At 36.6% G+C, this 21,328-nt stretch overlaps 3 protein-coding genes across 8 annotated transcripts in view; 1 reads left to right on the top strand and 2 right to left on the bottom strand.

Annotated features, from left to right (window-relative positions):
- Window positions 1–6,632, top strand: part of LOC100118577 (dopamine D2-like receptor) — a 169,325-nt gene extending 162,693 nt beyond the window's left edge. Inside the window, exons 6-9 of one of the 2 annotated variants that reach the window (XM_016987415.2) lie at window positions 75–251; window positions 1,415–1,720; window positions 1,786–2,012; window positions 2,458–6,632. In XM_016987415.2, coding sequence (XP_016842904.1) covers window positions 75–251; window positions 1,415–1,720; window positions 1,786–2,012; window positions 2,458–2,666 — 919 coding nt within the window. In that variant the 3' untranslated portion in view covers window positions 2,667–6,632. Of the gene's footprint in view, window positions 1–56; window positions 252–1,414; window positions 1,721–1,785; window positions 2,013–2,457 lie in introns of both variants that reach the window. The other variant, XM_016987414.2, reaches the window with a different exon arrangement.
- Window positions 6,633–7,329: 697 nt separating this feature from the next.
- On the bottom strand, window positions 7,330–14,263 carry LOC100118613. Of its 2 annotated transcripts, none has more exons than XM_016987412.3 (13): window positions 14,125–14,263; window positions 13,917–14,033; window positions 11,923–13,843; window positions 11,221–11,593; window positions 10,370–10,558; window positions 9,924–10,210; window positions 9,594–9,751; window positions 9,219–9,532; window positions 9,069–9,143; window positions 8,912–8,995; window positions 8,752–8,835; window positions 8,458–8,606; window positions 7,330–7,680 (listed from the first exon to the last, which is right to left on the bottom strand). In XM_016987412.3, the coding sequence occupies exons 3-13, from the start codon at window positions 11,932–11,934 to the stop codon at window positions 7,654–7,656; spliced, it is 1,752 nt and encodes a 583-aa protein (XP_016842901.2). In that variant the 5' UTR covers window positions 11,935–13,843; window positions 13,917–14,033; window positions 14,125–14,263; the 3' UTR covers window positions 7,330–7,653. The 2 variants fall into 2 exon arrangements, with proteins under 2 accessions (XP_016842901.2, XP_031782803.1); XM_031926943.2 differs by having other exon boundaries at window positions 9,348–9,532.
- A 2,965-nt stretch (window positions 14,264–17,228) lies between these two features.
- LOC100678185 overlaps window positions 17,229–21,328 on the bottom strand; it is a 37,242-nt gene continuing 33,142 nt past the window's right edge. For 2 of the 4 annotated variants that reach the window (XR_004226967.2, XR_004226968.1), the window contains exons 9-11: window positions 20,975–21,251; window positions 20,452–20,681; window positions 18,893–18,943 (exon numbers count right to left, since the gene is read on the bottom strand). Coding sequence is in view for 2 of the 4 variants with exons in the window: in XM_031925594.2 (XP_031781454.1) it covers window position 18,943; window positions 20,975–21,251 (278 nt within the window). In the remaining 2 variants the exon portion in view is untranslated. Of the gene's footprint in view, window positions 18,506–18,892; window positions 18,944–20,451; window positions 20,682–20,974; window positions 21,252–21,328 lie in introns of those variants that run through there. The other 2 variants (XM_031925599.2, XM_031925594.2) reach the window with 2 other exon arrangements.

Genomic DNA, 21,328 nt, shown 5'->3' with positions numbered 1-21,328 from the left:
TATGCTGTAAGCCGTAGATGCTTTTTAGAGCGACATTTGACTAAGGTCACACGTAGTGGATATTCTGTGGCAAGGTTCGCCGAGACGGCGCTGGGCGCTGCGGCCCTCGTCGCGCCGGGCATCGAGGAGCCAACGAACACGGCGTCGGGCAGCAACGAGGACGAGGACGAGACGCCCCTCGACCCCGTCGTCGTCATCTCCAACGACAAGAGCACCGAGTTCATTCTGGCGACCGTCGTCGAGGAGGCTGCGTAAGTTGTTTTCATTTTTTCATCATCTTGTCACAAGTCATTCGGTTAGACCCCCGAAGAGAAAAGAAAAAGCGTTCGATCAGACGCCAAAGCGCTTCTCGATCGATGTAACGTCGGTTAACAGCGTATAATTGCAAAAGTTCGGCCTCATTCGAATCGTTCAAATCCACGCAGCCGGTATATGACGTAGCGGTGAATGGCATCGTCGAAACAATTATTTCCTCCCGCCTCGTCTCTCTCGCTTACTTTGGGCGGAAGCTCGCTCGCGCGGCGATACATAAGCAAGCCGCGGAGTTCTCGCGGGTCAACTTGAACTTTCGTCTTAATTGGCTAGATCTGCTAATTAAGGCGGCATTCTGCCTCGGATATTGCCAAGTTAGCGCCGCTGCTGCCTTGTGCACGATCTTCTCTGGCACGCGTTTCGCCGCACTGCTCGCTATCGAGGCAGGAAATTACGGCCTGCTTTTATTTTTCGTTAATCTTACTTCTGACTTCTATTTATCTCGGCTGTGCAGCTGTGCTTTGTTTTGCGCGGGAATTAAGTCTAACCCAGTATATACATAGCGCGCCGAGATTGAAACATTCTAAGCTGTATGCTCGAAGAGAGCTTTACATAAAAGCCGAAAGCTCCGCTTGTCAAAATACTTCATTACTTTTTAATGAAAATATCCGAGTTGAGCTATAACGCTCTCTGGTGTCTAACGAAGAAAAAAAGGCGAAGTACATTTTGTTAGCCGGTAAACCCACTCCTCTTATGCGCGTCGTCCGAGAGCAACTTCTTTTCAAGCTCTCTCCCTGGTATACGTACATACAGCTTTTTCTTTCATTTTCCTCTCTTTCTCGTGGTGTCCCTTTTTTTAGTTAGCTCAAACCGAGCAGCCAAGCGCGGCTCTCCGTAGTAAAGCGCCAGAAAAAAGACTGCTACCTACAGCTCTGCCCCCCCCCCCCCCCCGTCGCTCTTTCCTGCCGCAAGGCGGAAATTAAAAGACGGCCAATTTCGAAAGTTTCTTCGTTGCGAGCTTTCTCGAGAGCGCAGCGTGTGCCGCACCGAAGTAATATACACGCGAACGTTGTTATTAACTACGATTGATTAAACGAGACAACTGTGCATAATTCTAGAGAAAGTATATATTTAAATTTAATTTACAAATCTATTGGCGCAGATGTCGGTTCGGCGCAGTGGCCCAGGCGCAGCTGAGCACGGGCAGCATCATCCGCAAGGACTCGGGCTACGACCCGGGCGCGAGCAGTACGATGCTGAGCGACGCGGTCGAGGTGACGGTGGAGAACTCCAGTCCGAGTCCACAGCCGAAGGCGGCCTCGGGACCGTCCTCCTCGACGTCCTCCTCGCCGCCGCGGGCTTCCTCGGCTCTCTCCTCGCAGCCGAAGAAGAACGGCAGCGCTCCCAGCAGGCAAGAGCTCAAGCAGATCAGGAACATCGGCTCCTTGCTCTCTCTTCAGTTGGGCAGGTAAAGTGTCGCACTCCTCCGATTTCCGCAACTCTCTATTATCCATAACTAACTCTCCGACGCAGGTACAACCCAGCGAGCGTGCCGGCAGCGAGTGGCGCGACGTGTGTGAGCACCGTGAGTACCGTCAGCGTGGGCGGCGGCAGTAAGAAGGAGCGGAAGAACGAGCCGTCAGCGTCGACCGGCTCGCGCTTCAACCTGCGCAAGGCTAACAAGACCAGCAAGAAGAAGGGAGACAAAATCTCGGCGAAGAAGGAGCGCAAAGCCACCAAGACCCTCGCCATTGTTCTTGGTGCGTCTCTGCTGTTGTTTTTTCCCTCCCTCCTTTTCCCTCCTCTTCCCCTATTTTCCGCATTAGCCGAGTTTATGTACCGGAAAAACGCGCACTTATACGCTGCTCGCCGCCGCGATGTAAACTCGTAAACGGAGAGAGAGAGAGAGAGAGAGAGAGAGAGAGAGAGAGGCTCTGCGCATGAGATTACCATTGTGCGCGCGCGCTGCGCCCGATTTTCTTTCGCGAGCTCCCGAGGCTGCGGAATCGCCGCCGTAATTTTTAATAAGCTTGAAGGACGTAACAATGAAAATAATGGCCGAAGCTCGTTCCAAATATAGCCGTTGCTCGCCATTGTTGGCTCTTTCGCTTATGAAGTAATCTCGCGCTGCCGGGTGGACTGTATAATATCGTATCAAGAATTAAGCGGCTTATATACTCATGGTATTCCTTTATTTGCTCGAAGGTGTGTTCCTCGTCTGCTGGGTGCCGTTCTTCACCTGCAACACCATGGATGCCTTATGCTCCAAGATGAAAAGTGACTGTCAGCCGGGCGTCACGGCGTTCATCGCGACATCCTGGCTCGGCTATATGAACAGCTTCGTCAACCCCGTTATCTACACCCTCTTCAATATGGAATTCCGTAAGGCCTTCCGCAAGCTCATCAGCCCATAAAAGTTGTCTAAATGACCGTCGACACACAGCTGCCGCGTTCGATCAGTACCTACAATAAATTATCGCCCTCGATAATGACAGTGCGATGATAGTTGTGAAAGCGCCGCACTATAATGCTGCTAAGCGGTACTCGATATTCTCAACACCAACGAACATGTGCCACTTCCTCGTTTTCAGTTCTGCGTGTGTGTGTGTGTGTATGCAAGACGTACGCAAATTTTGTTTAAACTTGATTGAATAATTTTTCATTCGTGCTCACTATTACTGTGTACATTAATCGAGCTTATCGTAGATTGAAATCAATGCTCGTTTTTCTTTGAAAATCAAAGCCGTCCGAAAGGTAAGACGAATTTATTTTTTCGGGTTCTAATTCAACCACACTGATGTTGCAAGAAGATCGGCAATGCAATGGCTATCGCAGTCTTGATATCGTCGTCGCACGATGTTTCAATGAGATTTTATTTTAAAGAAATTATATGCGGATTAAATAAGGCAAAATTATAAAATCACATTTGTTTTAAACGTTTAACACGGCAGAAAAATGCTTCAAACCGTCACAGTATTATTAGATAATTAAGATGTTGGATAATATATTTATTCTAGAACGAAATAATTTAATTCAACTATACATTCGTTTTAATACGCGGCAGGCGTTACAGCTATTATTATAATCATTGTTTTACTAAGATACCATCTGTTAAGATATTTCTAGATTTTATAATAAATAAGTCTGACTATAATAATATTTCATTCAAGCTTATAGAGTAAAAACATCACGGTAGCTCGATTTCTTCCAGAAATATGAGTTATCGATACTTATTGATTGATATATTAAGTTTTTATAGAAACGTTACCATCAGCAGAGGTAATAATTTGTTGAATTGTTTGTTCTCTTCCGCTAAGTATTTTTACTTTCATCAAGATATACCTACTCAAAATTTTTTTAATTTCGCAATAAATATATATAACTGACTCATATCCATGCGTACTAAAGAAAGTATCTGGCATACGGTTCTTGTAGACATTCTGTCTCCTACTAACGAATTTGCTTTGTATGTTTATTTTGATAAAAATGTTGAACTATTCGAATTTTATATGATATGTTATGCGTTTGTATATTTGGAGTATATATTTTGCTGATTTAATACTTCTTCGTTCTCTTCTAATATTATTTTTTGGTATCTAATTTTATTTAGTTTCGCGTCTAAAATAATAAAAGAAAAATAAATTTGTCCAAGTATATCATAATTAAGTTATTATTTTTCATTTTTTATTTTGATAGATAGATTCAAAACATTTTTTTTTTCCAAAACTATGTATAATTTAAGTGAACAAACATTTTAGTGGCAAACTTAATTCATCCATCTTCTATAATTCCGCTAAGTTGAAATAGAAAATGGTCAAGTTGTGTAAAGCGATTGAAGGCATATATTCTTGATTAAACACTCGTGTAAAGAGTTTGATTAGTTCTTTTTTCTTAATAAAATAATTTGTGTACTCGTGTGGTTTACTACGCGACTTCTCCCATTACCGAATTTCAAGACATATCAGAGCAATTTTTTGACATTTAAAGACATAACAATGAAACAAATTTCCGAGATAAATATTTGAAGTCAACTGTGAATTCAATCAATTATAAGGAATTCCAAAAAAAAAAAGATTGGAATGAAATGAACTTGTACAGTGTGAAAAGACTACATAAGCAAATAAATAGCCGTTTCTTATTACAGCTGCATTGTACATTTACAGATGTATATAACGAAGGAGTTGAATGAATTTAGAAGAATAAGTTTTAAATTAAAAAAAAAATAGAAAAACCAGATAAACACTTTTACTATATGTTCGCAAATATTGTGAGCGGCTAGAATCTTTGAAAGTGTACAGAGTAGCTCGATTTCAAGCTCGAGACCATGGGTCATTTTCTTTCGATTTACTTTAAACAAATAACAGTATGGGTTTTAAAAAATGTATAAACATAAAAAGATATAATAATAAAGTCATCACCTTATTCTTCAAATAAGATTAAACTGCACCCTGGAGAGGAAATAAGAAAATTTCCAAAGTTCATAAATTGTTTTCAATCTTGCAAGCGTGTAATATTAGTAACGATCTTATCTACTTGACTTTAAAAAGTAGCTTATACTCTGTGCCTTTTCAAGATTAACTATCGTATATTTTCGATGAAATGAAGTAACCACAAAACTGATTTTTAAGTCAACAAATAAGTAATGCAGATTAAACTATTAAAGTTTGCCAATTTCAATCGAATAGCATAGCCGCATATCGAAACTCATCTTGCTTTTGGTGTCCTCTATCATTAGTTTCGAAACAGTATAGAAATTGCTTTTTTCCCATACAATAGCGAGGAAATGGCCAAATTTGTTGCGAATACAATTGTATGTAAAAATAGTAATAAATACACGAAAAAAATAAAAAAGTTACTCCCATTTTTTATTATATTTTAATTGATTATAAATTGTATAAAATTTCTAAAACTTTAAATAATAAACAAAGTTCTATCGAGTTTTTATAGAATTAAATTTGATTTACCATTTTGATAACAAGTTTTAATGTATAAATTAAAACAAATATGAACAACAAAGCTATATTTGATTCATTATTTTTACTGGAATTGCTTTAAATTAAGCTAATAAAATTTAATTGGGAGTGGCTTTGATAATAGCCAAAGAAAAGAAAAAGGTTTTTAAACCTGTGAAAAACACGTTGGTTGTAATGTATACATATAGAATAAAATCGACAATGTTCATAGATAAGAAAAAACGTCTTCTGTATATTATTTCGATAATTTTGAAAGTTAGAAAATAAGTGAGCGCAAGAGAATTTTACTACTTCACCTTGTAAGAATCGCTGTATTTTTCTAACCCGATACGTTCATTTCTTGTAAATAACTTTAAGCGGCGTAAAATTGACTCTTTAAATTTACTGCGATGCGTGAATATGTAAAAAAAAAATTAGTTCTACATGTACAAAATGAATGTATGAGAAACAAATAGCATAGTTTACGGAGAACCTGATACGTGTAAATACATTCTATGAATAGAATGTGTGAGAGTATGTGAAATATTGACATTTATAGGTAGTGCATAGACAAATTTCTGGTGACTCGTCACTGAGCCCAGAGTCAATCAGAAATTTGTGGGCGTATTAAAGATTTGACCACTTCATTTCCTTTTAATCTATAGAGGAGGTGCAGTTGTCAAGGTTATGAAATTTCTGTAAAAATTGTTTGAACTGTTGTATAAAAAGAAAATATTAAAAATGTTATTTATAATATAGATTAGTGTAATTTAACGAAACGTTGATTATATGATATTTTTAGAAATTTATTGGTTATGTAAATTGTATTAACTATAAAAAATTTAATTGATAAAGAAAAATCGTATATTAATTGTTGATATTCTATAGAATTTTTAATAGTTTCTTTTTATGCAATCGAATAAGTGCGCAGCAAATTATTACAGTATGCAAATGAGAAAAAGTAATAATGAAAAAAAAGCTTGCGTTTAATTGCAATGGCGAAGCGTATGTACTTTGTTTTCAATGGATTTTCTTATTCATTGTCGTACTAATGGTCTATACAGGGCATAGGTCTTAAGTCGCGTCTTTTTTTTTCGTTTCGCGAGAAAATATAAAGTATAAAAATAAATAAAATAAAATGACAAAACGTGCAGTGTAAAAAAACGTTTTGCGAGAAATATATGGACGGAGCCAAGAAAAATACTGTAATCGTAGTAAGAGAACAACGTCGTTCTATGAAAGACAAACAAACTTGTAAAATCATGCAAACAGTGAACAGTAGGATATTCACGCGTAACACACACACACACACACACACACACACACACACGCACACACTCTTTCACACGTTAACACAAACACAGTACGAAATACAAACCACACCAAAACAAAAGATTGTTACAACTAATAAATTATAGAATAAGTTAAGTTTCGAGAGTTTTTCATTTATTCGTATTGCCCCCAAAAATCACACACACACGCCTTTTTTTATCAATTTCTACTTTATTCGCCACCTTAGATGTCATTATTATTCACAGTCTGTCATTTTCACGAAACGTCTCACGAGCAAATACAGAAAAGAGTATACGATGGCTAATGAGTATTTGCTGATGCTGAGACATTAAAATCCGTAAGTATCGCATCGGAAGTTGCCTGCTTGGAAGGGAGTATTTCGTTGCGGTGGGACGAATGCTGTCATCCCCCTGCGAGAGAACGCCATTATTCTTTATTGCTGCATTTTTATGACAGCCTTGCCATCTTCTTACGACTAATTACGATCGTATAAAGCGAATGAAACGTTCCAGATGCCGTAAAGTTTTCAGTGTTCCTGGTGCAACAGCTCTTTCAGCTATACGCTGTTTCCAACTTTTGCGCGTATGTACATGATACGGGATAAAAAGTCAAAGGTCGTGAAACTTGCAGATTTTTTAAAAGTTTGTGGATGATGATCTATTACGGCAAAACCTGCTTTAACGTTTAATGAAAACCGTATCGTTCGAATAAGAGAGTGATCTTATTCGCTGATAAAATTGTGCTCATTGACCCAGTAAATGTTCGATTGAATAAAGTTTCCACGGGTGGAAGAGTCGAGGTTGATAGCAAGCAAGAAGAGTACACTTTCCAAAGCAGTTAATAATCCTCTTTAATAAAAATATTTAACAAACAACATACGATGTAAACAAATTGTATGCGTAACAATGGGTTTCAACAGTCTTGCAAAGTTATACAAAGTAAGTCACGCCGATAGTTCGTACGACGATCCTCACGCGATCAAGTACACGGTAGCTTTAGCTTGAGCTTCAAAACGCTTCAACGCGTCTATACTGGCTTCGTTATAATCGATAAACGTCGATGACTCCAGCCCTCGCTTCTCGTTTTCGTCTAATTCTTGTGCTTCACTTATGACGAACGACTCGCTAGCAGCACATCCTCCGCATCAGTTGTTTTGTTACCAGATATTCTGGCCAAATCCGATCTGAAAGATGAAGCGATCAAAGAATTTTACACGAGAAATGCAATTCTGCTAATATTCCGCTGGAATATACATGGCAAAAATATATTCCCATAAAAGCAAGATAATTGCTAACGAAGAAAAAGCAGCCAGCCAACAAAATACAGTTATAATAGACAGCTCGCAGTATTATTCCCGCTTAGGTAGAGAGAAGCGGCGACGTAATAACTTCGGGGAGCTTATACAGGAATATATATATATATATATATATATATATATATATATATATATATATAGATCTATCTATGTATATCTATAGTTATATGCACAGTGGTGTATACGCGCCGGTCCCTTAATTTCGTTACACAGTGCTCCGGTGCAGCGCGCAATTCAGGCGCCATTAATCATATTTGGAGCTGAAAGTAATTGCGAGACATCCGGAGGAGATCTGCGCGGCGGGAGCTCTTGAGAAGCGGTGTCGCTTGCCGAGGATGAAAATTGCCGGACAGCGTATACCGGTATCTATATACGTATGCTCGACTCGATGCAAATATTGGAGTCCCCGACGACGACGGCGTTAAAGAGGTCAAAGACTGAGAGGCGACGGGGTACTTTTTTTCTATTTGCCAAGAGTTTCACACCGGGACTGGAAAACGTTCCGTATATATGCGGACTTGAATCTTAAAGGGGATCAGCCGGAGTAAGTGCGGCGTCGGCGTCTAGGTTGCGATTTTTTGATCTCGGTAAAAGAGCTGTGATTTAGTAACAAGCTTACACGCCTGATCAGCCGATATCACTTACTTTCGTTAACATAGTCTCAGCTGGTCGATACTGTTCCTGCAGAGCTATGCCTTTTCCAGCGTCAATGCCTGCAGGCCTCATTTGCTCTGGATTGCTCGGCGCCATGAGGTATTCTATTCCTCGAAAACCACTTAATTGCAGCTGCAATCCTGGAATTCATAACCGCGTGATTAACAATTTCCAAATTCATGAAAGGCATATCGTTCTCGTTTCGCGAGCGGTTATTATCAAAGTTATCAATGATCGAAATAACGCGCATTTTTAGATATTTCTTTTGATCGTCTATCATCTTACCTGGAGAAATGCCCGGATTGACTTGCATAGCTTGCTGGATCGGTTGTTTAGCCTGCAGATTATTTGGTAACAAATAGAACGATCCTGAAATGATAAATCATTCGTCCTTGAGTATTCAATGTCGATTAAGGATCTCAACTTTTTTGTACCAAGTGTTTACCTAAAGGTATGGCGGAGCCGATTTGTGCAGCAGGCTTGGCTTGTTCTTGGGGTTGTATAAAGTAATACGACGGATTACTAGGACCTGAAAAGTCACAACAATGTCATCTTTAATTGCATTAATGTACAATCATCCTTCAAAAAATTTATTGGTTTACCACTGGTACCGGCTGGATTCAATTTCAGTTGCGTCATATCTATGTGATTTTGACCAGAAGTATAAGCATTGGGAACTGAAAAGAATACAATAGTTGCACTATTACTTTAAAACACTCGGAAATCATCAAAGTAACGGAACAAGCTTCAACCTGCTGGAAGCGACAACGGCGAACGCGCAAAATCTACAGGGGAGTACGTGAGTTTCATTTGACCGGTTCCAGGTGGATTCGTTGGAATTAGCGAGGTCGGGATACTGAATCTAACCGGGGATACATTACTATTGCTGTTCTGGCCATTCAACTGTTGCTGGATCTGCTGCAGCTGTTCGTTGGACAAAGGCTGACTGTTTCTCGTATCGTAGAAGAACAGATTCTGCTTGATGTCCGACAGCTGCAGCTGCTGCTTTCCGGATTCGATCGGTAACAAGCCGTGCGCCGGTGCTGGTAATTCTTGCGCTATCGCCCTGCAGAATAACAAAATGTTTATCTTATTGAACAAACACACACGATGGTCTTTTACCATACCTAAGATCGTATACAGTTTTCGGAGACACGTAATATTTTACCGTGGCACCATTTATCTGATGCCCCGTAATCTGCGACGAGTCAAAATTGAAATTGGGCGTAGCCGATGGGTTCTTGAACGTCGTCATCGTTGGAGTCGTCGAGGCCACTTCGTTGAACTAAAATCAATTGCGAAGCATTATTATAGCTGTTCGAAAAAGGTGCACGCGTCGGCACTTAGTGTCTATTTTTCGATTGTTCATTCCTCTTAAATTTATCATCATCATCGCCGTCGAGAAAAAGAAGTATTTGCAATTTCCCTTACGAAGAAATATAAACGATCGAGCTTACCGTGCTCTGCGCTGCTTGGCTCGACGCAGCGCCGGCAATTTTCAGTGAGGGCGACGTCGCAGCTGCTGACGTAGGCGGTTCGGAGCTCGTGGGATTGGTGGAGGGATGCTGCCGCGAGACCTCTATTCCCGATGTCGAAGAGGACTGCATCGATACCGTCGACGCCGAAGTTCTCAGCGCCGTTGCCGCTGCTGCTTTTGTCGCGGCCGTAAGCTGCGCGACGGCCAGCGGATTAATATCCGCGGACGTGACGCCTGCTACCGAGGCGAAGCCCAGCCCGTGGTTCCCTTTAACGAAGCATAAATCGTCGATTTATCGCGAGCCTCTGATTTATCGGATTTTATTAATGGAGCTGTATCCAAGTAGCTCGTAGGTAGAGTAAGGGGGGGGGGTCTTGATTGGTTGCGATATACAGTTAAAATGTAAGAAATGTTTTTGAGTATTACCAAAACTGAGATGGCTAGAATGTCCACCAAAAGAGAGCGGCTGTCTCGTTTCCGTCATTGTCCTATGTTCTTGCTGCTGGTTATTTTGATCCTCTTTGGGCTTTGTTGCTCGATGATCGCTATTAGGATCGCCACTGGGTTGTTTCGCTTGCTTCCGCGAATCTTTAGTTGGAAGCGGTGGTGGGGGACCTGTCGGATATAAATTAGCATATTCAGTTGACTCTAAAGTTACCAAAAAGGCTTTTAACAAAAGTTGACATTGATTGATTTTGTAATTGATTTTGTAATTCCTCGAATAAGATTTTCATAATGAGAATTGAAGTGTTAATTTTGTTTAGCTCGATAGTTATTATCACCCAAGAAGATTTGACCATCGTATTAGCTTCATATCGACATTGGTTTACGTGTGGTTTCCCTTTGTTGTGGGTAGCCATATATCAGCCGACAAATACCTTGCTAATATCATTAATGCTCCTACTTTGTACTGTGTGGATTTGAAACTATTTGGATATTTTCCAAAATATATGATTTGAACGCATATAAGCTATTAGCAACATGGAAATTTTGATTATGCTCGTACACTATTTCCGCACAACTATATCTTTGATACACTCGAACAACAGCGTTGACTTCACCCGAGTAATCAAAGTAAGCCTAAGTTTCAACAGTTGCGTGAATGCATCAAGTTCGCTTGTTCTACATTACAGACTTCTCTATAGTCATATCAGAAGTTCCGAAATTAGCTGCAAAACTTTTAACTAAAATTAAGTTTACTTATGATAAACTAATTTAACGAAACGCTTGCGAAGCGAAGACAATTATAATCAACGTTAATTATCGAACAAACGAACCTTTGTACTCGTACGTAATGACCTGGCCCTCTCGGAAGTCAGTCGGCCCTTCCCAGTGGAACGACTCTGGCCTGCTCGATAGAAAATATGAGGAGGAAAAGGGCGAGTCAGCGAGGAAGATGCGACCCTCGCGATACGGTGGCCGTAATGGTGGCCCTTCGCTGAAAATGTCTGATTCTTTGTCGCTAAAAGATTGTGGCCGACTATAGAACGTTGGTGACGACGACTCGTGTCTCGAGAACGAGCGCAGAAACGACGGCCGTGACGGAGGTGTCGGGGTCTCGATGTAAGGTGGAAACTCCCGATACTGAGAGTCAAAGGCTCGTGGAGGTCGTGAGGCCTCCGCCGCCACGACCACTGCGATGAAAATCACCTGCGATTGGTTATGATCATTTTAGACTGAGTTATAAAGTTATTGTATTATATCTACATATATCTAAGACTCTTAAAAGTGCACTTTTTGGACGCCCCGGTTCGATGCCAATGAAAAGTAATGTATTTTATTGTACAAAAAGCTTTTTATTGAAATTTAAAAGTCAAGGTATTCAAGAATTATTGCTAAATCAGGAGCATCGAATTTCTTCGCATCACTTTCTAACGAACGAATTTCCACCGACATGTAACGACACTCAAATCAAAATGTAAATCACTCGCGGATTAACGATCAAATTTTATAACTAATATAAATTTTTCTGGACTCACCGAGATCTTCATTCGCCGCGTTTTCCTTTCACTTCGTTATTATTATACACACACACACACACACACACACACCACACAAATGAGAATAACTTTTCAATAAAAACGGCCTCGCGACCCGAGGCCACGGATCGTCTAAACCGCTATGTGACTAGATCGACGAGCCTAGCGCACTTTTATAGACACAAGCCAGTCGATCGCTATCGATTGGCTTCCACCTCTAAAACTGGCAGTAGGTGTACAGGTCCGCTGATGGACGCGCTTAATTGCAGATCCGCGGCAAAGACCTTTCTCCGAAGAATGTTGCCCCTGTCCCTGCATAGACTATACTGCTATAAGCTACTTACGTACTTGCGCGCACTTACTGAATAACGAGGGGTTTACTGTGCAAATGCCCCACTGAATATATTATGTAATTTCTTATTCCAGATTGGACGGAATTTCAAGGTGTACTTTGCAACGAATTTTGAATGCTAGCTGTTAATTAATCATAGTTGATGATATGATTTATACCCTTTAATCGTTTTTATACGTTACATCAGACTATCGCACTAGAAAAAAGCTTATTTCCAATATATTGTTTGCCGATGAACGTTAAATGCAATACAGATTTCTGTATATTTGTATGTAGGCCGTACCTTAGAGAGTCTGCTCAACTTAGTTTTTGCTCCAGCAGTCCAAATCGAGCATACTGCTACCTATATCCAATAGAAGAAAAAGAAAGCCCAATCTGGTCGCTTCTATCTTGGTTCATTGTCCAACACGTTTACTCTTCTACGCCGAGCAACTTACACTTCCTACGTATCCGCGGTGTCGATGTACTTTTAACTTCCACGAGTCAACGCATGTAGCTGCTATATACATAATACAGTACGATGATCAAAGGAGCTTCGAAATAAAAAATTTTCAATTTTTATTATTTCATTTTCCTGGCAAAATAAGTAATATCGTATGCACACGCTTCCAATTTATATCTACTACAAAGTGCAACAAAATCTCCATGACGCATTTCGACATATGCCATATATCGCTATACACTCTATAAGCCATTAATATTTTACGCTACAGCTGCCTCTCTACCTTCGCCTCCTCTCCAAATATAACGATATCATTTTGAATCTCCGTCACCTCGTCGGCATACACGCATACACGTGAAACGTACACGTCTTTTGAGCTCGTGTAGACCCAAGATCCACGGGTTGCAGTGTCGAGATCGACGAGAGCGACGAGAGCGAGGCGGAGATAGACCGAAAGCATAATCCGAACGACCTTCCATTTAAATATCAAAATACATGCAAATTCGAGGCGGCATAGCTCAACTTAAATGGAAGTGTCGATTTAGCCGGGTTAATTGAATTTTGCCAAAGTTTTGCTTGCGCGTTTCGGTGCAATGCGCCCAACACGCTATCGCGCGCTCTGTTTTCAGAGGGACAACACGCTTTGCGGGCCAGATCAGAAATGAATTATGCAGAAATTTCATTAGCCAGTATTCATATCCTACCTTGCTTTCTTCGCTGCGAGAATTACAGCCGCTGCATAAGCAAAACGCTGCTGAAAGTGTGTCTGCAATCGTGATTTATTCATAAACGCGGTCAAAAGCGAGCTAGAGGTGTTGCGATTAAACGATGAGTATATGTTAGATAGATGGTTGAATGAATATGCTGATGGTAAATAAATCATTGAAGTGTTTGTAACGAATAATCTTGTGTTATTATTGTCATCGTGATTCGGATGAGGTTATCTCATTCAAAAATTGACACTTTCACACATGACGATATATATTTATCAATACATGGTACCTAATGTATCGGTCTACATTCACAAATTCCGTTTTCAGAGCACATGACATCTTTATCGCGAGGTACATCGGGATCCGGATTGACGCCACAATAAGAAAAGCAGTCGGCGCCACTAAAACAAATCTCTGCAACAACAACGAAAGCATATTTTTATGGAGCAAACGACGTTATCCAAATTGATTTGACAACAGCACTCACCAACGGGTTTACCGCATACGCAGTAGTTATTAATGCAAGATGCGTCCTTTACTCGATTGCCTACTTCGCCAGGCCCACGACAATATTGCAAACAGTCACTGACTCTTGAACATTTATCTAAATTAGATTAGATCTTTTGTTATACAACGCATTGAATTTATTGACACTGCGATTCGTAAATAGCTTAATTATTTTAGTTATAGCTTACTTCGGGCATAAACCGACGATACTACAAGCATAAAAAGAATCAAATACGTTGTTTTCATCTTTACTTTGAGAAGTGTAAGACTCCGCTGCGTAACAAAAACTGATGCTGAGAAGCAATAGTCGCACTTATATACGAAGATGTTCCATCGTACATTATCATGCTTTCTATTGACCTCGGACGATATTGTGCAACCATGTTTTAATTCAAGAGCGACATTTCAAATACAACATGGATTTTTTATTCAATGAGCATGATACAATGTTTCATTTTCTAAAATAGCAAAGTCAAACGAATTTAAGGAACAGAAAATAAAAGAAAACATGCTTTATTTCTAAGTAAATACATATAAATTATATACGATTATTGTATAATATGTTCACGCGTGACTGCAGTGTTTACTTCTTTCTCATACTATAATTATTCATCACATATATATATGTGTGTGTGCTTTCCATAATAAACGCTGATTTAATATTCGACAAGTGTTGGCATCTTTATTCTTTTTTGATGTCCAAAACCTTGCAGTTCCACAAGGCTAAAGACCTCTACCGAATTACATATACAGCAGAACTACAAGTTTTCACCTAGAACAACATAGCTATATACGGCTACTAAGCATCAACTATCGAAAGGGGGAAAATGAACGGCATGACCAGAAAAGCAAGATCGGTTAATTTTTTTCCAGCGATTTCTGTCGGTGTATAACGGCTTGCTTAGTATACAAGTCGGCATCAGTGGCAGACAAGTTCAAGATCAAGTTTATTCACTTTCGAATGGAAGCCGCTCAAGCGAATACCCAATTGAAGTCGAAGAAAAGGAAAACTGCTTTTGCTTTCTGCATTATATGGGATTGCATAAGGCATTATAGGTATGCAATGAATGCATCAGTGCCATAATGCATGATTAAAGGTTTAAACATCGTCCAATAAATATGTTCTTACAAAAGTTCTTACCAACACTATATGCAGATTACAAAAGTTTGCGTATATATGAAATTAACATAATTGAAGCATACATATTTATAACGTATTATTATAACATACTTCATTTATAAAAGCTTGTACATAAATTCATACCAAGACGATGCAGGTCTGCATTTTCCAATAATTTTTTCTGATAAAGTATTTTATTAATGCGACACGTTTTTCTTATTTTAAGTATCATGATAAAAGTTGTAGCATTTAAGAAATTTCGTAAATCGTAAATCATATGCATGTTTTCATTGTGTTGAGTGAACATTTCTACGAATAAAGCAAGACGTCTAAAATTGTTTTAAAACGATGTATTTCAAGAAGTAAGTATACGAATATATGTATGTACAAAGGTAGCTATTGGGACAAAATTAATATGTACTGGTGGCTATCGGGACAAATGGTGGTTACCGGGACAGTCCCGATATCAGTGTTGCGATGGTGAGGTAGTTATCGGGACGACCCGATAAACGCCACCTAACTGAATCGGTAGTTATTCGACACGTCCTGTTAAGAACCATTATATGTAAGAAAATCCAGCCCATCGTTATAAATGTTTATATACGTATATATAAGAATTTTCTAATGTTTATATACGGATATATATTTGTTCATAAATGTCGATATATGTAATGTACATGTAAAACGTTGTATTTAGAAACATTGTATTGACATTATTAATAATAATTATGGATTTTATGAACTTTGGTTAAAAAATAGTATTATTAATTGCAAAACATGAAATAATAATAAATTTGCAAGTATTTAGAAATTATAACAATTGTTTAAATAAATTTTTTAATTTTTATTTTATTTAAATTTTAAAAATGCTTCCAGTCATTAAAAATAATACAACTTTTTGTGTATTTATGATAAATTTGCAAATTTATGCATGACTTCATAAAACATGTTTTGAATATATTTTGGCATATTTGGAAAAATGGTTGTTTTAGATGTGCAACATAAATGATTTAACAAATTTTTACATTTGTTGTAAATTTCTCAATTTTTAGGGGGTTTGAAAACAACTTTTTGCTGCTATAATATTTTGATTGCTTTTAGTACTATCAAAATTTTAAAAGAAACCTATCAAGGAAAACATTTTTTGCACGAAGAAGTAGAGTCGAAAGAGTTTAAAATTTTATAGATTAAGTCCGCCCATAAACTTGATTTTTTATCATTTTTCAAATATTGTCATATTTTACATAGGTTTTTGTGCACAGATTAATTAGAACAATGTGCAACTCTTATTGTGGCAACTGTTGGATCATTATTTGGATGATTATAAATGATTGTGTTAATGAAAATAAAGAAATAGTTCCGATTGATTATATGTCTTAGATGTTTACTTCGCGTATCGTAGATTATGCATATCTACTATTGTTGACAGATTGACTGGTGGATATTGGGACAATTCGTAACTCTAGTGGCAGCTGTTAGAACATATTTTTAAAGTAAATTGTTATAGATTGAAATTGGTAGTTTTACGATTATAAGTGATATTATTGTTAATAATAAAAAATTGACAGTTAATTCAGCTGTTTTAGCTGTTTGCTTTGTGCATAGTAGGTTATGCACATTTGTCATTGTTAGGATTTAGACCGGTGGTTATTGGGACGATTCGCGACTCCTGTGGCAGCTGTTGGGACAGAATTTAGATGCAAATTATTATAATCGTGAAAACACTTTTACAAAGTGAACTATGCAAATCTGGCGTATATATTTAGTAATATTTTATATTTTTACTATTTTATTGAAATTTTCAACTTTTGTGTGAGTAATTTGAGCCAATAAAAATACTGATGGATGATGCTTTGGACATTCGCACCCACCCTCGACTCTCACTCGTGCTCAATCGTCATCCTTGCTTGAAAAAGCCAACTTTTGCCCCTAGTTGTGTAATGTAGTATTTCACAGATTGTAAAATGTACTGTAAATAATCTACTATAAATAACAGTTATAGCTTGCGAGGAAAATACACATGGCATTTGACATGACGGCGGATTTTACGAAATTTCATGTATGAAGCAAGTACCTATAAAACCGCATGAAGTGCAGCCAGTGCTGTATCGTTTGATACAGTAATTATTTGAAATCGAAGGGTAAATAAAAGTTATTGAAGAATATACAAAATCTTTTTTAAAAAAACCATTTACTTTATCTTGTAAATTCGTTACAAACTTTGAGATCAGAGTCATATAATATATAAAATGTCAAATATTTTTCTTTTTATATAGCATCAAACTATATTTTTTAGTGTCTAGACTTTTAGACTTTTTTTTTTTTGTTTAAGTAAGTACATACGAAAGTAATTGTATTACATACACAGCTTTCTTAATTTAGCCTAGTTATTTAGAGTAATTAACGATCAACAGTTTAGAACAGCCTAGGATTTTAGACTTAATAATAGTCACTACCCTACTACAAAATCTCACATCAGATCTTATATGAGATTTTGCAATCCCTTACGAAAAAAATCTGCAGAAATGTGTGCATAGATCTCTGTAGAGTTTTCTAAGCAGATTTCTGAACAGATCTCTGCGCAAAATTTGGACCGTCTCCTTTTAATTTCTAAAATTTGTTTGAAAGTCAAAAATTAATCTAATGAATGCCTATGTAGGCGTTATCTAGATGATAACACCAAAACTATGGTTCTATACTCCAAAATTTTTATTTTAAAAATTTCTTTTCAAAATTAAATTATTAAGAAATAAAAGTTTTGGAGCTTAAAACTATAGTTTTGGTGTTATCGTCCAGATGATAACGCCTCTAAGGCACTCATTATTAATTTTTTGCTTTTAAGAATTTTCTGGAAATTACAAGAAGATCGTTCAAATTTTGTGCAGAGATCTGTGTAAAAATCTCTGCAGAGATCAATGCAGAGACCTCTGTACATTTTTTTCGTAAGGAGTAGGGGACGTGTACAATCTGAGCTTAAATTTTACTGGTTTATATAGCCTAGATTTTTAGACTAGTTGTCAATATTTAGATTCTGGCACAGCCTAGGTTTCAGACTTAAATTCTTACATATTTTAAATACGTAGATTAGCGCTTTTCTGTATACCCTAGATTTTTATGCAACGTCTACTGACAAAATGAAATATATAAAACAAATAAAGGTCCAATAATAAAAACTAAAACGTTAAAAAAATTTAAAGATCTGAGCTTAAAAAAAAATATATAAAACATTCCATTTTCGAATGTTTAGGTAAACCTTTAACAAAGCCCTTTTCTTTTGCAATTGTAATAATGAGCTCTGACAAGTCTAGGATTTCTGTTAGCATTCCTTAATTCTTCATGCTTAGCAATAAAATCTTCTATTTGACCTTTGGTTATGTTTTTATGGCCTTTAAAGAATTCAATTACTAAATTTGTAGCGGACTGGCTCCAATTTTCTCTTTGGGATTTTTCTGCAAAATAAAGTGTCGATGTATTATTTGAAGAATTCTTGTACATATTAAAAAAAATAACAAGAATATATTTATATATTTTTTTAAAGGTTATAATAAGAATCAAAATTTGTTTTATAAAAGTTTAACACGATAGCGATAAACCTTGAAGATAAAAAAAGGAATTTTTTTGGGTTTATTACGTTTAAGAAGGATAAGTCAACTTTAATCTAGTCAAATGGCGAATGGCAATAAAATAATTTACTACATGTACGTTTAAAAATGGAATATGAATGATATAAGCATCAAAAATAATACTGTTGTTATTTTTTTAAACATTATAACAAACAACGTAATAACTTAATCAATCTAAAATTAGTATTAATAACGTTGTAAAAATAAATGTACCTTCAGTTTTTTCTGGTTGAACATAAGATTCACTATCATCAGCATCAGAATCTAAAAAATATAATTATAAAAAAATTAAGGAAGCGAAGGGTAATAAATTATCTTAAGCCTAAAGTAAAAATTGTTAGAACATCAGATCGAATCATACAATAGAACTAACTTAGGAAGATAGCTAAATAAAAAGATTTAAACAATGCAAAACTACGTTCTTCCAAATATCAGTTGGCTTAATCTGAAGTAATACTATTAGTTTTGGTCACACAGAATCAGCTCAATTTGGTGCACTTGTAGCACACGTAACATTATATATGTATCTATGGGTGGTTCCTTGTAAAACCGACTATTTACGACTTCAAAGTATTTCTATTATAAAGCTCAGCTTCTTAGTCGATCTCCCGTAGAACAACCATATAGATATACACATATAAAATATGAAATAAGTAAAATTTGAAACCAAAGAATAGCTGACTACACAGAATGGAGAGGGGGGAAGGCGGAGACGGAGACGTGGAGGATTACAGAGATGAAGGAGGTAAGGAAACGGGGAGGGAGAGAGAGATTTACCCTGGCGAGAAAAATCACGTGATTTGTCACACGATCAAGTTGAAAATCACGTCAAAAATCACTTATAAAATTGAAGTATTTCTTTTGATTAAAAAATTATTTTATTTTTACTAAATAATTATGTAAAATAGATTTGTTGATAATCTAAATAAATTGACTGCAAAAAATTAAAAAAAAACGTTGCCCTAACCGAGGATCGAACCCCGGTCCTCAATATCCCAATCCATTATTTTACTGCCTGAGCTATTTGTGCTGTTGTAAGTATTGAAATTCTATACTGTTTTTACCTAATAATATGTTTGATTTATGACTTTGTACAGTTTACACGTATACTTAAAGATAGAAATTGTAAAGATTTAAAATATTTCGTAGTTAAGATTGATATTTATAATCTAAATTTGATATTAACATTATGTTATTGATCATACAAGAATTATTCTAACTTATAAAGATAAAAACGCAAAATAAACTTATGTTTAATTGTTAAATTAGATTTTTTTATTTTATTAATGAAATTATTTTTTTTATTTTGTCAATTAGCAGCAGATAGTCTATACACGTAAACGATAGATTACTGAGATTCATACACGATCTTCGAGTCATTAGGAGAAGTAAAAATAGCTCAGGCAGTAAGGTATAATGGATTGTCAAGTTGAAGACAGGGGTTCAATCCTCGGTTAGGACAACGTTTTTTTTAATTTTCTTTTTGCGATCAATTTTCTGGATTATCAACAAATCTATTTTTCATAATTGTTCAGTAAAAACAAAATAATTTTATTTTAATTAAAACAAATTCTATTTTGTGAGTAATTTCCGACGTGATTTTCAACTTGATTTTTCACGTGAGAAATCACGCCAAATAGTCACGTGAGAAATCATGTAAGAAATGACGTGACTTATTACGTGATTGATCGTGTGACAAATCACGTGATTTTTCTCGCCAGGGTAAGGAGTTACTATAGCGTAAAAAATTATTATTTCAGAAATTATTTTACATTTATACTTAGTCCACTTTATGATTCCGCAAGCCATGGGTTTAAGCTGATTTTATCATGACGTCTTTCTCCATAATCAAATGTTAATTCGTCATGTATATTAATAATTTTTTTTGCAAAGAAAACTATGTGTGGAATTCCATTCGTATGAATTATTCGAGAGAAGATTAGGTTTACATGAGTGATTTATTAGTCGTCCAAAAAAAGGAGTCTCTTTTGTGGCATCAATGCTGTCGAAATTATAATATACGTAATAAGTAAAATCTAGAATCAATAATTGGTTAGAAAAATCATCTATCTAATAAAATGCAAAAATAACCAACTTTGTACGAAAAAAATTAATTATTATTTATTTGGTAGTTTTTTTAAATTCTTCAGCATAAGTAGAAAAATACACGCATAATAATCTATCATTGTTTTTATTAATAGTAATTTTTTTATTTATAATCAAATGACTATGCGATATAGGTGATTCCTCTACCTAAGGTATTATGTATAATTGATTATTGTTATATAATATTACCACCAAGATTTATCTCGAATCCGAAAATAGTACATGTAACAATGAGTGGCTACATTTTTCGAATATTCTTTCTCTCTTATCTTAGCAGTCGATGCATTTAAAAGTTCTCCAATGTATTCTACAACAAACTCTCCTTTACAAAAATTTTTAAGAGCAACGATTCCACGACCTTTATTTTCAAAGTATTTAATGCCTAAACCATCTTGGCATTGAAGAATTATTTTTTGCTCTACAAGACTTTTTATTTTGGACAAGTTTTCTAAATCACTCAGTCGTGCTAAAAAAATGTTTCGTAAATAATATTGATACTGCAAGTATTGATTAAGCAACAAACAAAAGTAGTAAATAAATTAA

Source organism: Nasonia vitripennis, chromosome 1, assembly GCF_009193385.2.
Source record: "Nasonia vitripennis strain AsymCx chromosome 1, Nvit_psr_1.1, whole genome shotgun sequence".
In the NCBI taxonomy this organism is placed as follows: domain Eukaryota; kingdom Metazoa; phylum Arthropoda; class Insecta; order Hymenoptera; family Pteromalidae; genus Nasonia; species Nasonia vitripennis.
The sequence above is the reverse complement of the archived record's forward strand: the minus strand, read 5'-3'. Positions and strand labels throughout refer to the sequence as shown.

Bases quoted from the DNA above. Each gene is read 5' to 3' on its own strand.
- LOC100118613 (XM_016987412.3), bottom strand. The intron at 8,996-9,068 runs GTAAACCAATAA...GTGACTTTTCAG, and splicing joins GAATCCAGCCGGTACCAGTG to GTCCTAGTAATCCGTCGTAT. The intron at 7,681-8,457 runs GTAAGTGATATC...TTCATCTTTCAG, and splicing joins CTGAGACTATGTTAACGAAA to ATCGGATTTGGCCAGAATAT.